Source organism: Tenrec ecaudatus, chromosome 4, assembly GCF_050624435.1.
Source record: "Tenrec ecaudatus isolate mTenEca1 chromosome 4, mTenEca1.hap1, whole genome shotgun sequence".
In the NCBI taxonomy this organism is placed as follows: domain Eukaryota; kingdom Metazoa; phylum Chordata; class Mammalia; order Afrosoricida; family Tenrecidae; genus Tenrec; species Tenrec ecaudatus.
The window spans coordinates 149,073,609-149,087,147 of NC_134533.1; the positions used below are offsets into that span (position 1 = coordinate 149,073,609).

At 41.8% G+C, this 13,539-nt stretch overlaps 1 protein-coding gene across 1 annotated transcript in view; it reads left to right on the top strand.

The window, feature by feature from the left end:
• Positions 1-214: 214 nt before the first annotated feature.
• The window catches only part of LOC142447160 (arylacetamide deacetylase-like 2), a 30,586-nt gene continuing 17,261 nt past the window's right edge, over positions 215-13,539 (top strand). The window contains exon 1 of the mRNA XM_075548855.1: positions 215-352. Coding sequence (XP_075404970.1) covers positions 215-352 — 138 coding nt within the window. The remainder of the gene's footprint in view (positions 353-13,539) is intronic.

The window sequence follows — 13,539 nt, forward strand, 5'->3', positions numbered from 1 at the left end:
TAATCTGAGAAACATTTCACATACATTGTGTAATTGCTCAACCAGTTTTTGTTATCACCAGTAATCTTTATTTGGAGCAATAAGAAGTATTTCCTAATATTTTGATATTACTTGAGAGAGTTTGTAATTAACATTTGTCCTATTACTTCATATACAGCTTATATGGAGTGACATTAAGTCACCAAGGCACAGGAAAAGAGGAAAGTGTATCATCATGGGACGCAAAGCTCTATGCCTTGGACTAACTTGTGTTCTTTTTTCTTATTATATGTATAGACCTATGCCAGACAACATCAAAGATGAATGGAAAATAGAATTTATAGATGCTCTTGTAAGAACTGTTACATCTGTGGTAAGACTTCTTTTCTTTTTTTTAAGTTTAACATTTTGTTATGAGTATAAATAATTTTGCATTTAGTATTTTCAAAGGGACTTTGGTTTTCTCTTAGAATAAGTAAGCCAAATAATGTTAGTAGATTTAACTTAACTTATCCATTAATATATTTACTTAGATCTGTGCAAAGCAGAGGGTAACACAAAATTTGGTAAGAGTCTCTGTAAAGATAAAGACAGCATATATTTTCATCAAAATAAAAGAATCAGTATTGTCTTAAAGAGTTGTTTTGAAGGCTGTTAAAAAATGACAACATTTTTTGAGATTATTAAGGCTTGTAATTTCTCTTCAAACTTTCATTAATAGAAGGGGAAGGAAAACCGAATGCTTAGGAGACACTAGCTTCTGTAAAGGGTGAAGAAAAAGATATGGGAATGTGATCTAGGTGATGTGACCTGCAAAGACCCCAAGACCATACTTTGAAAAACTACTTTTGTGTATCTTCAATATCACACGAGTTTAGTTTTCTCCACCCGTATAACGCCTGGCTTCAGATCGCAGACAAGAGGCCCTTTGGAGGGCGTGGTACAATTTCCATGTTGCATTCTGGAGATCTTTCAATCTACCTGGCCTTTTTTGTTACTCGCTGGTGTGCTGCCTTTTCAGAACTTCTAAATAGAAAGCTTTAATGCTTCCTCACCCCCACTATCATGACCCCAATTCTACCTGACATATCTGGCTAGACCAGAGCATATACATGGATAGAGATAAGAGCTGGACACACAGGGAACCCAGGACAGATACACCCCTCTGGACCAATATTGAGAGTAGGCATGCCAGGAGGGTAAGGTGGGGGGAGAAAGGGAATCAATCACAACGATCTACAGATAACCCCCTCCCAGTGGATGGACAACAGAAAAGTGGATGAAAGGAGACATCAGTCAGTGTAAGACATGAAAAAATAATAATAATTTGTAAGTTTTGAAGGCTTCATGAGTGGCCGGGGATGGAGGGGAAAATGGGGAGCTGATAACAAGGGCTCCAGTAGGAAAAAAATGTTTTGAAAATGATGATGGCAACAAATGTACGATTGTGCTTGACAGATGGCTATATGGATTGTGATAAGAGTTGTATGAGTCCCCGATAAAATTATAAAAAAGGAGCGAGCAAGCAAGCAAGAAAGGTTGATTAAGAGTCTGACCTGGTGGAATGAACACCAAATGTACTATCCACCTCACATCAAAAAAACGAATGAGCATTGTCTCAATCTTTCATTTCACTTGATAAATTTTTTTGAGTGTGAGGTGACAAAGGTGTCTTCCACTGGCTTGATTGATGTTTGGTTTCAGGGTGATAAGAATAGCACCATGTCTTGTCACCAGTAATGACCTTGGGAAAAAAAGTCTGGGTCACTTTGGTGCTGTTCTTTCAAAGCACAGCATGTTTCCAATTGACACTTTTTTCCCTGGTCAGTCAGAATACGAGGCACAAATTTCTCAGCAACATTCTCATTCCAAAATTCTCGGTTAAAATTCGTAAACACAGCTCTAAGACAGTCCAGATAACTTCTCTATCTCTTCGTTGTCTGTTGACAGTCTTTGAGCACAATTTCATGAATTTTGTTGACAATTTTGTCTGTCAAGGAAGCTGATGGACATCCAGAAGGAGGTTTGTCATCAGTCAACATTTCACTTTTTTTGAAATGAGAAAACCACTTACACACAAGAGTTTTTCCCATAGCGACGTTTTTGTAAGCTGTGTTCAACATCACAAAAATTTCTGTGGCATTTTTTTCCCCAAGCAGGAAACCACATTTCACAGTTGCACACTGTTCTCTGAAAAAGGCCGTCACCAAAAACGAGGTTCAAGCAAAACTGCTTTTATGTAAAAACTCACTGTGATCAGAGAGAACCTTCCCTGGAGATACCACTGGGTGCACCAACTCAGCGTTAGCTCCTTGATGGTTGCCTCGTAGGGAAAATGCATAGTTTTCTGGTTTATTTTGGGTACCCCCTCAAATGGGTTACTATGAAACTAGAGAATCACATGTTCTAAAATATCACTTGTTCTTATTGTTGTTAGGTGTCACTGCGTTAGTTCTGACTCAGAAAGACCCTAGGCATAACAGAATAAAAAGTTGCCTGGTCCTGTATGTGTCTACGAAGCATTTTGCATGCATTTGCCAACATCATATCACAAATTAATGAATTCTTTAGCAAGATTCCTTGTCCATTGTGCAACTTTCATACGCATGTGTGGTGACTAAATATACCATGGCATGGGTCATGTATACTTTAGTTCTCAAAGTGACATTCTTACTTTTCAACACTTTAAAGAGAGCTTGTACAGTAACTTTGCCCAGTTTAGTGTTTCCTTTGATTTCTTATCCCCTGCTTCCATAAGCATTGATTGTGGATTCCAGCAAGATGAAATCCTTGACAGCTTCAATCTTTTCTCCATTTATCATTATGTTACCCATTGGTCTAGTTGTGAGGATTATCGTTTTCTACATATTAAATTGAAATCCATACTGAAGACTGCAGCCCTTGAACTTCACAATTAAGTGCTTCATGTCCTAGATTTCAGGAAGCCAGATTGTGTTATCTACATAAGGGAGGTGGTTAATAAGTCTTCCTCCAATCTTAATCCTCTGTTCTCTTCAAATCATCCAGCTTCTCAGATAATTGCAATTTGAATTAGTATGGTTAGAGGATATATGTTAGTCCGGTTGACCAGGGAAACAAATTCAGAGACACTCATCTGTGTATAAGAGATAATTTTATATCAAAGAGCAATTGTATATTAAGAAACCATCTGAGCCCAGTCAAGATCAAGTCCATAAGTCCTTTATTAGCCCATATGTCTGATACCAATCTATAAATTCCTCTTAAGACTCATATAACACATGCACCGAGGCCAAATGCAGGAAGATCGCAGGACAGTGCATGGGAATCTTGTGGATCCAGTGGCAGTGGAAGCATCTTAGTGCTGGCGTGGGTCTCCACAAGGCTTCTCCAGTTCCACAGCTCCATGTGGTCTGTGAGCAAGAAGACTAAACAAAGAGAATAGCAGAGCGTGTATCTGGCCTGTAGTCATCTATTTATCTCTTACACCTCCAAAGGAGGTCATTAAGCTGCGACCTGATTGAAAGGCTAGAATCCACCCCTTCACAAGTTGACAGGAGATTATGTATCTGCCACGGGATACAACCCTAATGCACATCTTCCCTGATGTAAAGTAATGCTGTATTCCCTTGCTTTGTTGGAAAAGATGCTTCTTGGCCCATGTACAGGTTCTACAAAAGCACAATTAATATTCTGGAGTTCCTGTTCTTCTCAATGTAATTAACAGTGATTTCCAATTCTACACAGTTAAGAGCCTTTCCAGGCTATAAAACACAAGTAAATATCTTTCTGGTGTTCTCTGTCAGATGGATCTTACAACCACAATAATATCCTCACCATGTCTGGCCCCTGCCATACTACCTGGACCTCAACCCAGGAATGTATGTATACAGTAGCTTTTTCTGTAGGTCCCTTTTGCATTTTTAAGATTATCTCAGTGGACTCATTTTGTAATTGTCCTTTTGTTCTTGGCTTACTGCGCTTAGCATTATTTCCTCCAATTTTTCACATGTGGTGATGCGCTTCAGGCATTTGTCACTGCTTTTTAGGGATGCATAGAACTCATTGTAAGTATGTACCACAGTTTTTTAATCCATTCATCCATTGATGGAAATCTGGGTTGTTTTTCACGCCTTGCAATTGTGAACTGGGCCACAATGCACATTGGCGCACAATTTGTTTCTTGCCTCTTCTCGTTATATGCTTAGTAGGGGGATCGCTGGGTCATACAGTAGCTTGATTTCCATCTGTTTTAGATATCACCAAATTGATTTCCCTAGTGACTGTACATACCTACAGGTCCACCAGCAGTGGATGAGAGTTCCTGTCTCCCCACAGCCCCTCCAACACTTGTTACTTTCTGCTGTTTTGAATTGGACTATCTTTGAGGGTGTTAGGTGGTATCTCACAGTTGTTTTAATTTGCATTTATCTTATGGCTAATGATTGGGAATATTTTTCATATGTTTATTGGCTATTCAGATTTCTGTCCTTGTGAAACTTCTGTTCAGGTCCTTTGCCCACCTCCTCAGTGGGCAATTAGCTTTTTTGTTTTGTTTTTGTTTTTGGAAGTTAGCAAAGTACTGTAGATTTTAGTAAACAGGGCTTTGTCTGTTGAGTCATCGCTTAAGATGTTTCCCCAGTGTGTGGGCTCTCATTACTCTCTTGGTGAATTCTTTTGATGCACAGAGGTGTTTTATGTTTAGCATATCCCATTTATCAATTTGTGCCTCCTATAGGGAATCCCTATTTCTGATAGCTTACATATTCCCTGCACGGAAGTTCTCAGGCTTGTCCCAATTCCCTCATTGATGACCTTAATATTTTGGGGTTTTATCCCAAGGTCTGTGATCCACCATGAGTTTATTCTTGTACATGGAGTGAGGTAAGGTTCTTGTTTCATTTTTCTGCAGGTAGATATGCATTTTTTCCAGCACCACTTGTTGAAGAGGGCATCCCATTTGATATTTTTTGGGCCCTTATCAAAGATCAGTTGTTGGTATGCTGATGATATTATTTCTGGGTTTTCAGTTATTTTCAATTGGCCTGAGTATCTGTCATTATACCAATACCAGGCAGTTTTGACCACTGTGTCTGTATAATATGTGGTAAAGTCAGGTAAAGTGAGCCCTTCCATTCTGTCCTTCTTGGGTTTCTCTGCTAATTCCAGGGTTTCTTTCCTCTCCATATGAAGTTGGTAATCAGTTTTTCCAATTCTTTGAAGAAGGATGATGGTATTTGTATCAGGATAGCATTAAACTTATAGTGTCTTGGGCAGAACTTACATCTTTACTATATTGAGTCTTCCAATCCAGGAGCATGGGATATTCTTCCATTTGTTGAGGTCACTCTTCGTTTCTTATAATAGTATTCTGTAATTTTCCTTGTACAAATCTTTTGTTCTCTTAGTCAGGTATATCCCTAGATGTTTCAATTTGTACTTGACTATTGTGAGCGTAGTACCTTTTTGATCTCTTTTTTTAATCTTGTCCGATGTGTATAGCAAACAGATAGATTTCTGTTTGTTGATCGTGTTTCCTGCTACTCTGCCATATTCCTGTATTCCTTCCAGCACTCCCCTTGTGGAGCTTTTGGGATTTCCTTATATAAAATCATATCATCTGCGAATAATGATAATTTCACCTCTTCCTTCCCTTGGTGAATACTTTGATAGTTTTTCTTTGCCTTATGTTCTAAGCTAAGACCTCCAGTACGAGGTTAAATAAGAGTGGGGACAAGGGGTATCTTTGTCTGTTCTCCTTTTTTAGTGTTAGTCTTTTCTCCATTGGCTACCATGTTGGCTGTTGGTTTTTAATATATAGCTTGTATTATATTGAAGAATTTTCCTTCCATTCCTATCTTCTTGACACTCTCTACTGTTTCAGGCCTTTCCCCCCTCTGATTTCCAAGGCCACATGGTAAGTAAAGCTAAGTGCTTTGGGGTGGGAGGCTGGTTTAGGAATAGGGTGTTTCTAAACACTGAATTTGGGGAACTGGGTTTGCTGACCTATGGAGCTGCAGCTGACTACCTTTGTCTTGAGGTTTACAGTGAAGTGGCAAGACTTTGTGGCATTTATTAGAAGCTCCCAAGGAACTTTGTAACTTATATGACCAAACAACTATACTGAGCATTTCTCACTTTCATTATAGCCTGTGATTTCCCTAATAAATTCCTTAATCATTAATTCCATCAATTAATACAATTGTGTGGCCACTGTAATCAATTATAGATCCTAGATGACTAAGTGCCTTTCCTCAGGGTTATGAGTATGGAAAATGTATGCAGATCACACATTCTCTTTGGGCTTTCCCAAAATGCAAGGCTATGGTTTTTCCAGTTGTATAGATGGTTCATGATGAATGGGGTGTGGATCCAGACCCGGTCTGCATCTCTGGTGGGAGCTTGAAAAAGAGATGGGGAAAGCCTTGCCTGATAGCTTTGCTCCGAGACCCTTTCTTTGCTCAATCAGGCAATCAGTAGCTTGCTTCACTACAAGTATATAAAGGGTAAACAAATAGAATTTCTTAACTGGATAGGAGTCAAGCTCAGGTTACCTGCTGTTAATAGGGAATCAACAGAGGAACAACAGGGTCACAGAGGGTAAAGAGGTAGGGACTGCAGTGTCCCCAGAGGATCATGGATGCCCCTTTTAGGTAGGGACTGTGAAGGAAGGTCTTGTATCATCTAAAAGATCCCGTTTGTACTCTTAAAAAACAACTGCCTTTCTCAGACCCTTATCCCTTTTAAAAGTTTGGCCACATACTTCACATTTAGCCTGTGTCTCTTTATCTCTGTAACTTCAACATAGTACTTTCCATCCCATTTTCTAAACTGAATATAAAGCAAATCCAACAGCAGTATAGTGTTATAATTTAGGGATTCACCAGGTGGCCACCTTTCATTAACCTCCCAATTTATATTGAGGCTAAAAGATATCACACCAAAAGACCAACATTTTCATTTTAATAGGTTCATAACAAAATTTCGGACAATTTTCAGAGCATACCATAAAAGTGAGCATGCAAAGACATTTTTAGTACTTTCAACAATCCATGGTCCAAATGGAGCAACGAATGGCAAATGATCTTGAGTTCTAGCCTTTGGTAAGCTATTTTTTTCCAGCATTTAGCTGATCCACAGAATACTGGTTAGAGGAAAGCATGTGGAATTTCTCCTGGAGTCAATAAATCTGCAGATAAAACAGAACACTCTCAGAAGTACTAAAGTGCAATTTTTAGATAAATGTTTTTTTTTAATAAATTGAATGTCTTATTTTCCCCCGATCCCTAAAAAATTAGCAAAGGGAGCCTTACCTAAACCTGCAGTTAACAATTGCAGGCAAACAACCAGAGAGAAGCATTTCAAGAGCTCAGCTAAAGAGACAAGCAGCAAGACCAACAAGATGAATCACAGTGTCACACCAAGTGCTGCTGGGTGCCATCAAGTCAGTTTCTGACCCAAAGTGACCACAGCACAAAATACCACCCTGTCCTGTGCAATCCCAATCTCCCAATTGGTTTGAAGCCATTGTTGCAGTCGCTCTGTCAATCCAGTATCTCCTGGTAACCTGCCTACAGTACGGGAATTGAAGTGTTTTCATCCTTGTTTCCAGGAAGCATTCTAGTTTTACTTCTTCCAAGAGAGTCACACCAATACAGGGGCTCAAGTGCCAATGTGATTTCTTGTAGGGGTCTCTGTAGTCTGTGGAAACTGGTGTCCATTGATTCTCAAATTTAGGGGTGGAGTTCCACTTATAACGATGGTTTTGAATTCCAGCCATCTCCCCTTTTTATAGAGGAAAAAGAAAGAACCCCTGCTTCAAACATGTTCTATAAAGATCCATTTTATTAGACTTTCATTAAATAGAAGAAGACAATCAATCATCTAGTTGAGGGAACTACCCTCATGCACCAAATTCTGAGGTCAAATGTAATCCAAAATATCAGTCATGGAAATCACCATATGGCAAGAGGAGGAAGAAAATCATCACAAGATGATTGGTGCCAGGTCTCTACATCACCAAAACAAGAAGGGATCATGGAAGGGAAATGATCACGATTGAGATACATACACAATTGCAGATTAAAAAGGGTTCCAGGATTAGCCTAGGAACTTCAACCACCTGGCCATGTGGTGGTTAGCTTTGCGACTCATGACCATTGGTCCTTACTCAGTTACCACGACCCCTTTAGGGCTGGGGGAGTAGGATCTATACCTGCTACCTACCTAGATGGTCTAGTAGCATGGAATGAAGCCATAGCCTATTCACAGGCCAGGTTGCTTATCTGAGTGGCTTCGGATGCTGACCAGTGCCTGGTGTCACGGGACAGCTGGTAAATATTGGTTTATCCTGTATGTGAGCTGGGAGCAACTTCTGGGCCCTGAGACTTTTAGTCTTTGTCAGAAGCATAAACTCCCTGTCTGTACTTTTTAAAACCCATATTGCAGTTTCTACTTGTGTTGTTATGCTAATATCCTGCTCTGGGGTAACTAACTTTCCTTACATTGGACTGGTTGGGCTGAAAAAGTCCTCTGGCTTATAGTAGATTATAAGTAGCATAAAGAGAACAATTATAGCTGACTGGGCTAGTGGTCTTGCCCATCTAGCAAATTGTCCAATTCAGAAAACAGGACCCCTGCTTGCTTACTTGGGGTATGCGATTTCCCCCCTGTGTACTTGGGATAGGCTTTTATTTTATTTTATTGTTTTTAACTCTGGTGGCATAAGTCATTCAGGAGAAGCATCTCCAAAGCTGTGCTTGCACCGGTGAGTGATCTCAATTAATTGATATCACCCTCTTATCTCCTAGGATATCACTACTGCTCTGCCCATTTAACTCCCTTCAGTCTATGAGGGCTTTGCTTTCACTCATGAAGGAGGGGGCCATTGGGCCTTCAAGCTTCTGGGGATTTCTCGTAATCAAAGCTCCCGGAAGCCCCGTCTGCTCTCACATTACCAACTCTGACTTTGTTTTTTTCCTTCTGGCGGTCCTTGCACTGTATTTACCTCCAGTTCCTTTGGGAGATGTAAGACTTCTAAACGGTAGGGTTTGGGGTCCATACTTTATCGCAATATTACATGCAGTTAGCTGTCTATTCTCATTCCAGATTCTCAGTGTGTACACTTAACTTAATGATCCTACCTGCCACATCCAGGGTTTCCCTTGGCCATATCCCTTCAATGGACACATTTTGTTGGGGTGCCAGTCAGCGATTAGGGCATTCAACTCAAGGCTGCCAAAATCCCAAGCACTGGCCCAAGGATGACTCTCCATTGAAGCATTCCTTCCAGTGTAGGAGCCTTTTGAAAATGGGGCATAGATTGGTTGAGGGCTCTTCACTTATTAGGGCATTGCTTCCCCCCCCCCCCCAGGGGCTGGGGCTTCCCACAAACACGACGGATCCCATGTGGGTTGACTGGCAAGGGCTCGCTTTGTGTTAGGTTGGCTTTTGAAATGTTGCTGTCATCTGAGTCTGCCTTCTGGATTTTGTTTAATTTGACTAGATGTTGCTTCCTTTGCCTTGTCTCAATTATAAAAGAGCACGGAGTCAATTTTAAAATATCACTATGGGGTAGCAGGGTGGAGCTTTGTGCTGCAAACACAGAATCAAAACATGGCATCCAGTGGAAGAGAAGGGGGAGAACTATGCAATCCAGAAAGGTTTGGGATGTGGGGGCCTATGACAGAGAAGCTAAAACCAGCCTGTGTGATCCTGAGGGGGCCTGGGAGGAAGGACAGCCTCCAGTAACTAACTGATAGACCTGGGAGAACATGACCATCTGTAGAAACAGTTGGAAGACGTGTGGGGAAGAGCAGGTATAACATTGCTGGAAAAATTGAGAGGTGACATCAACGAGGCTCTATTACAGAGACAATATTTGAAATTATTAACAACACTCTGTCAAAACCAGCACTCCAGAAATGGGACACGTTTGGGAAACACAAGGACACCAATGGCAGAAGCTTACGGTCACTTGCAGTGGTTTCTGATGTTGCTTTAATAGTGGGGCATAAATATGAAGGAAACCGAGATGAAAGAAATAAGACTGTCATATGTAAACAGTATCAAAGATTTTCATCATTTAGAATGTTTTAGAATCACACCCAGAAAGCAATTACCGTTCTATGAGCAGTTAGTTCATGAAGAAGACCACGGAGGGCAGGGAGAACCAGGAAACTGGCTTTACGGATGCACAAAGTGAACTGAGAAACAGAGTCAGCGTTGCTGCAAAGAAAACTTTTCATGGGATCTGAGCAGCAAGAGAGGGCAATTGTTCCAAACTAGCCACTGTGTTAATCTGCTGACTGAAGAACTGGATATTTAAGTCGCATGTCACAGTTCTAAGATTAGCTGCATTTAGCCACATTACAGTGGCTTAGATATTCTGGCTTAAAGGGCTGCAGCTTGTTAAACAGTAATTTAAACATCTATTTTGAATGACTGTATCTTTTAATAATTTCCTCTTTTGATACGGACAAGATCCCGTGATGACAGTTCCAACATTGTGTGCATGGAACTTCCGGCCCATTGATAGTGATGGTGATTTTTCTCCTGATGGCACTTTTAGCAGTAGAAATGATGGAATTACAGGTTTGGGCCTTGGTAAATCTTTATCAGTCCCCCATGGTAAGGAATATAAGTTCTTCCTTATGAAAAAATTAAATGTGTTTTATTTTAAATGTGTTTCTTTTGTATATACTCATAGAGTTAGAGATTTTTTTTAAGTGACAGAAGATGTACTGTATCACCATAGCAAAACTAATAAGCAACTTATATTGTGTTCTGGAATAAATTTTGCTTCTAAAAATCTTTATGAATCACTGAAAAGCCACCATAGTATCATTAAGTGACTCCAGCTAACAACCAGTCAGAGTTTTCAACTGTCCAACTCACCTGGTTCCACTTTTGAGGCTCCCAGAATTGTGAGATAAACTCTCCTAGTTTCTTTTAAAAAACATTTTGATTAGCTAAAATGGTTCAAGTAATTATGAAATTAATTTAAAAAATCATTTAGGGGTGTTTCCAGACCAGCCCCTGATTTTTGTGATTTCCTCCTGTTATCAGGAACCACCTGAGCCAGGAAGTGCTCCTTCAGGTTCTGTTCTTCCTCAGGTGAGGTGGGGTCCAGATTGGTAGAGTTTTAAAAGGTTTCTTCCAGATGTGCAAAAAAATATATATATACCAGTGAGATTCTTGTATTCCTTATATCCTTATATTCCTTGGTCAATGGTCAATTTATACAACTTGGTTAGCCAAATGCCACAGGCCTTTAGTCCTATTAAACAGAGGTGCATGTGTGCTCAGAACCATTTCCCTATGAGGGCGCGACCGTTCCAGTTGAGATCCACCCCTGCAACAGCACTGAGCGCTGTTGTGTGCGCTACCTGGTTCTGAACACGCGTTCATTCCACTGGCAGACTTTCTGAGCTGCTTCTGTATTGCTTAGGCTGGCCTCATGTAAGTGGCTTTGGTTTCAAATATTCATATCCTTCCAGCTTAATTCAAAGTTCAGGGTCAGGCTCTGAAGGCCTCAATATATTAGTTACGGTCACCTTAAAAGTTCCCTAACCCACTTGTTAGTCTCCTTAAATCTTTGTGATGAAAACATGGACCTGATTGGACCATTATAAGCCCAGGACCCTCCTGAAGAGGACATAACATTGGAAGGGCCATGAGAAAGGGCTCTTACTACGTGGTCATTGTTCAGGGAAAGCCAGAGCTGGGGAGTGGTGCTCGGTCTGTGTAATGTACCATATTAATGTATCCCTGGCCAAGGAGTTCTGCATTGTTTAATTTTTCCCAACTGTACAGCATTTGGACAAGTTTTACAAATGTTAGGGTTTTTCTGTTAGCACCATGAAGGTTTTCATGTAAGACCACGCTTCTATCCCTTTTCAATGTAAGATGATGTTGTAGGTGAGGCTCCCATTTTGGAGCCAGACCTCCCCAGCACCTGGTTTACACTGTGGGCAACTGTATTACAAAAGAAAGCTAGCTGGCTTTTCTACAGGGTTTGAGGATTCAATTTTGCCCAATTCCTCAGGATGCATCCAGGGGTGAATCTCTGGGCACGGAGGCTTGGTTCCCCATCTGTAAGAGTTAAAAGGAGAGAGAGTGGTAAAGATCCCTCATTTCTCCTTTCCTAGCTCCTAATCATAGCCCCATGGGAGTTTTGTTTGGGGTCCCCAATCAGTGGCCCTCCAGTTTAAGGAATGAATTAGCCTTGCCTTACAACCCATGTGTATTATAGCTCGCCTTCTCCACCCTCATCAGAGAGCTCGCTAAGCCTTAATCTCCCAGATTACCTGGATTGGAAGGTTTCATAAAATTTGGCTATAATCTGTTTTTCTTTTCTTTTGTTCCTTCATATTACGAAGGTTAAACACTAGCATCTGGCTGCTCCAGTCTGTTCTTGCAGGGGAGGACACAGACTTGCAATCCCCAAGGAATGTATAAAGGCTGGAATGAGGGAGTAAGTTAGAGTCTTTGGAAGCAGACAGGTGGCATGCTTCCCATACCAGTAGACCCTCAAACTGCTCCAGCACCAGCTCCCACAGAGAATCACCTGGTTTGGGAGATTAGAGCACTCTCAGGTGCTGTCACCCTACGCCAAGCATAGGCCACAGTCAGGTGTCACTTTGAAGCAGACAGAAGGCCCGTGGGGCTGGTGCACCATGATTTCTATATCACCCACCATGCAGCCTGTCCTGGTCACCTCTGCACACAGCTACAGTTCAGGGTGCAGAGTCTTGAGTGGGTCAGGGTCCTTGTCCCACAGGGATTCTAGCAGTGGTGGCTAAGAAAAGGCCTAAGTGTCTGTGCCCCTTTCACTCACGCAGAGATTTGGTGAGATTAGATGTGGGCAATCTCTATGCCACTCCTTGGGGCAGTCGGATTCTGGTACAGAGCAGGCCACTGTCCAAGGATGCTTTCTGGAGCCACCAGGGCTGCTGTCTTCCCCTGACCTCTTCTCCTCCTGCCCAGGTCAGCCACAGGCCCACTCCTGGTCTTACCTGGCCTGCTCAGCTTGTTGCTGGCACCTGTTAAAGTCTGTGGACTCTGGGCATATTTGAGACCTATGGGAGGGTAGAGAATCAGGATCTGCCTGTGGCTGGCAGAGCTTGGCCTGCAGTGCCAGCTTGGGCCCAGGCATTTTTGAGTATTGGCAATCTAACCAATGACGGCCGAGGAAGGCTGATGCTGGACTACCCTGTCTCCGTGGCTGCACAGACCTGGTCTATCGCATGATCTCCACTGGCCAGCTCCCAGGCATCATTCAAGCAAAAGTCCAAACGCTCAACTGATCTGGCTGTGCTCCACCTGGTTTACGGAACCATGGAGTGGGTGCAGCCCGCCAATCTCCCCTTGGGTTGGCTGATGCCCAGAACTCCAAGACGCTGGGCTCCATTGGGCAGGGTGCGAAGGATCTCAACAGTTTCCTGCAGTCACATGCAAAAAGGAGGAACGAGTTGGAAGTACACAGAGCTGCAGATTGGAAGTGAGCACAGGCATAGCAAGGAAGCTGGTGCGAGTCAGCTGGAGGAGAGCGGCGTGGACTTTCTCACCAGACCACACTAC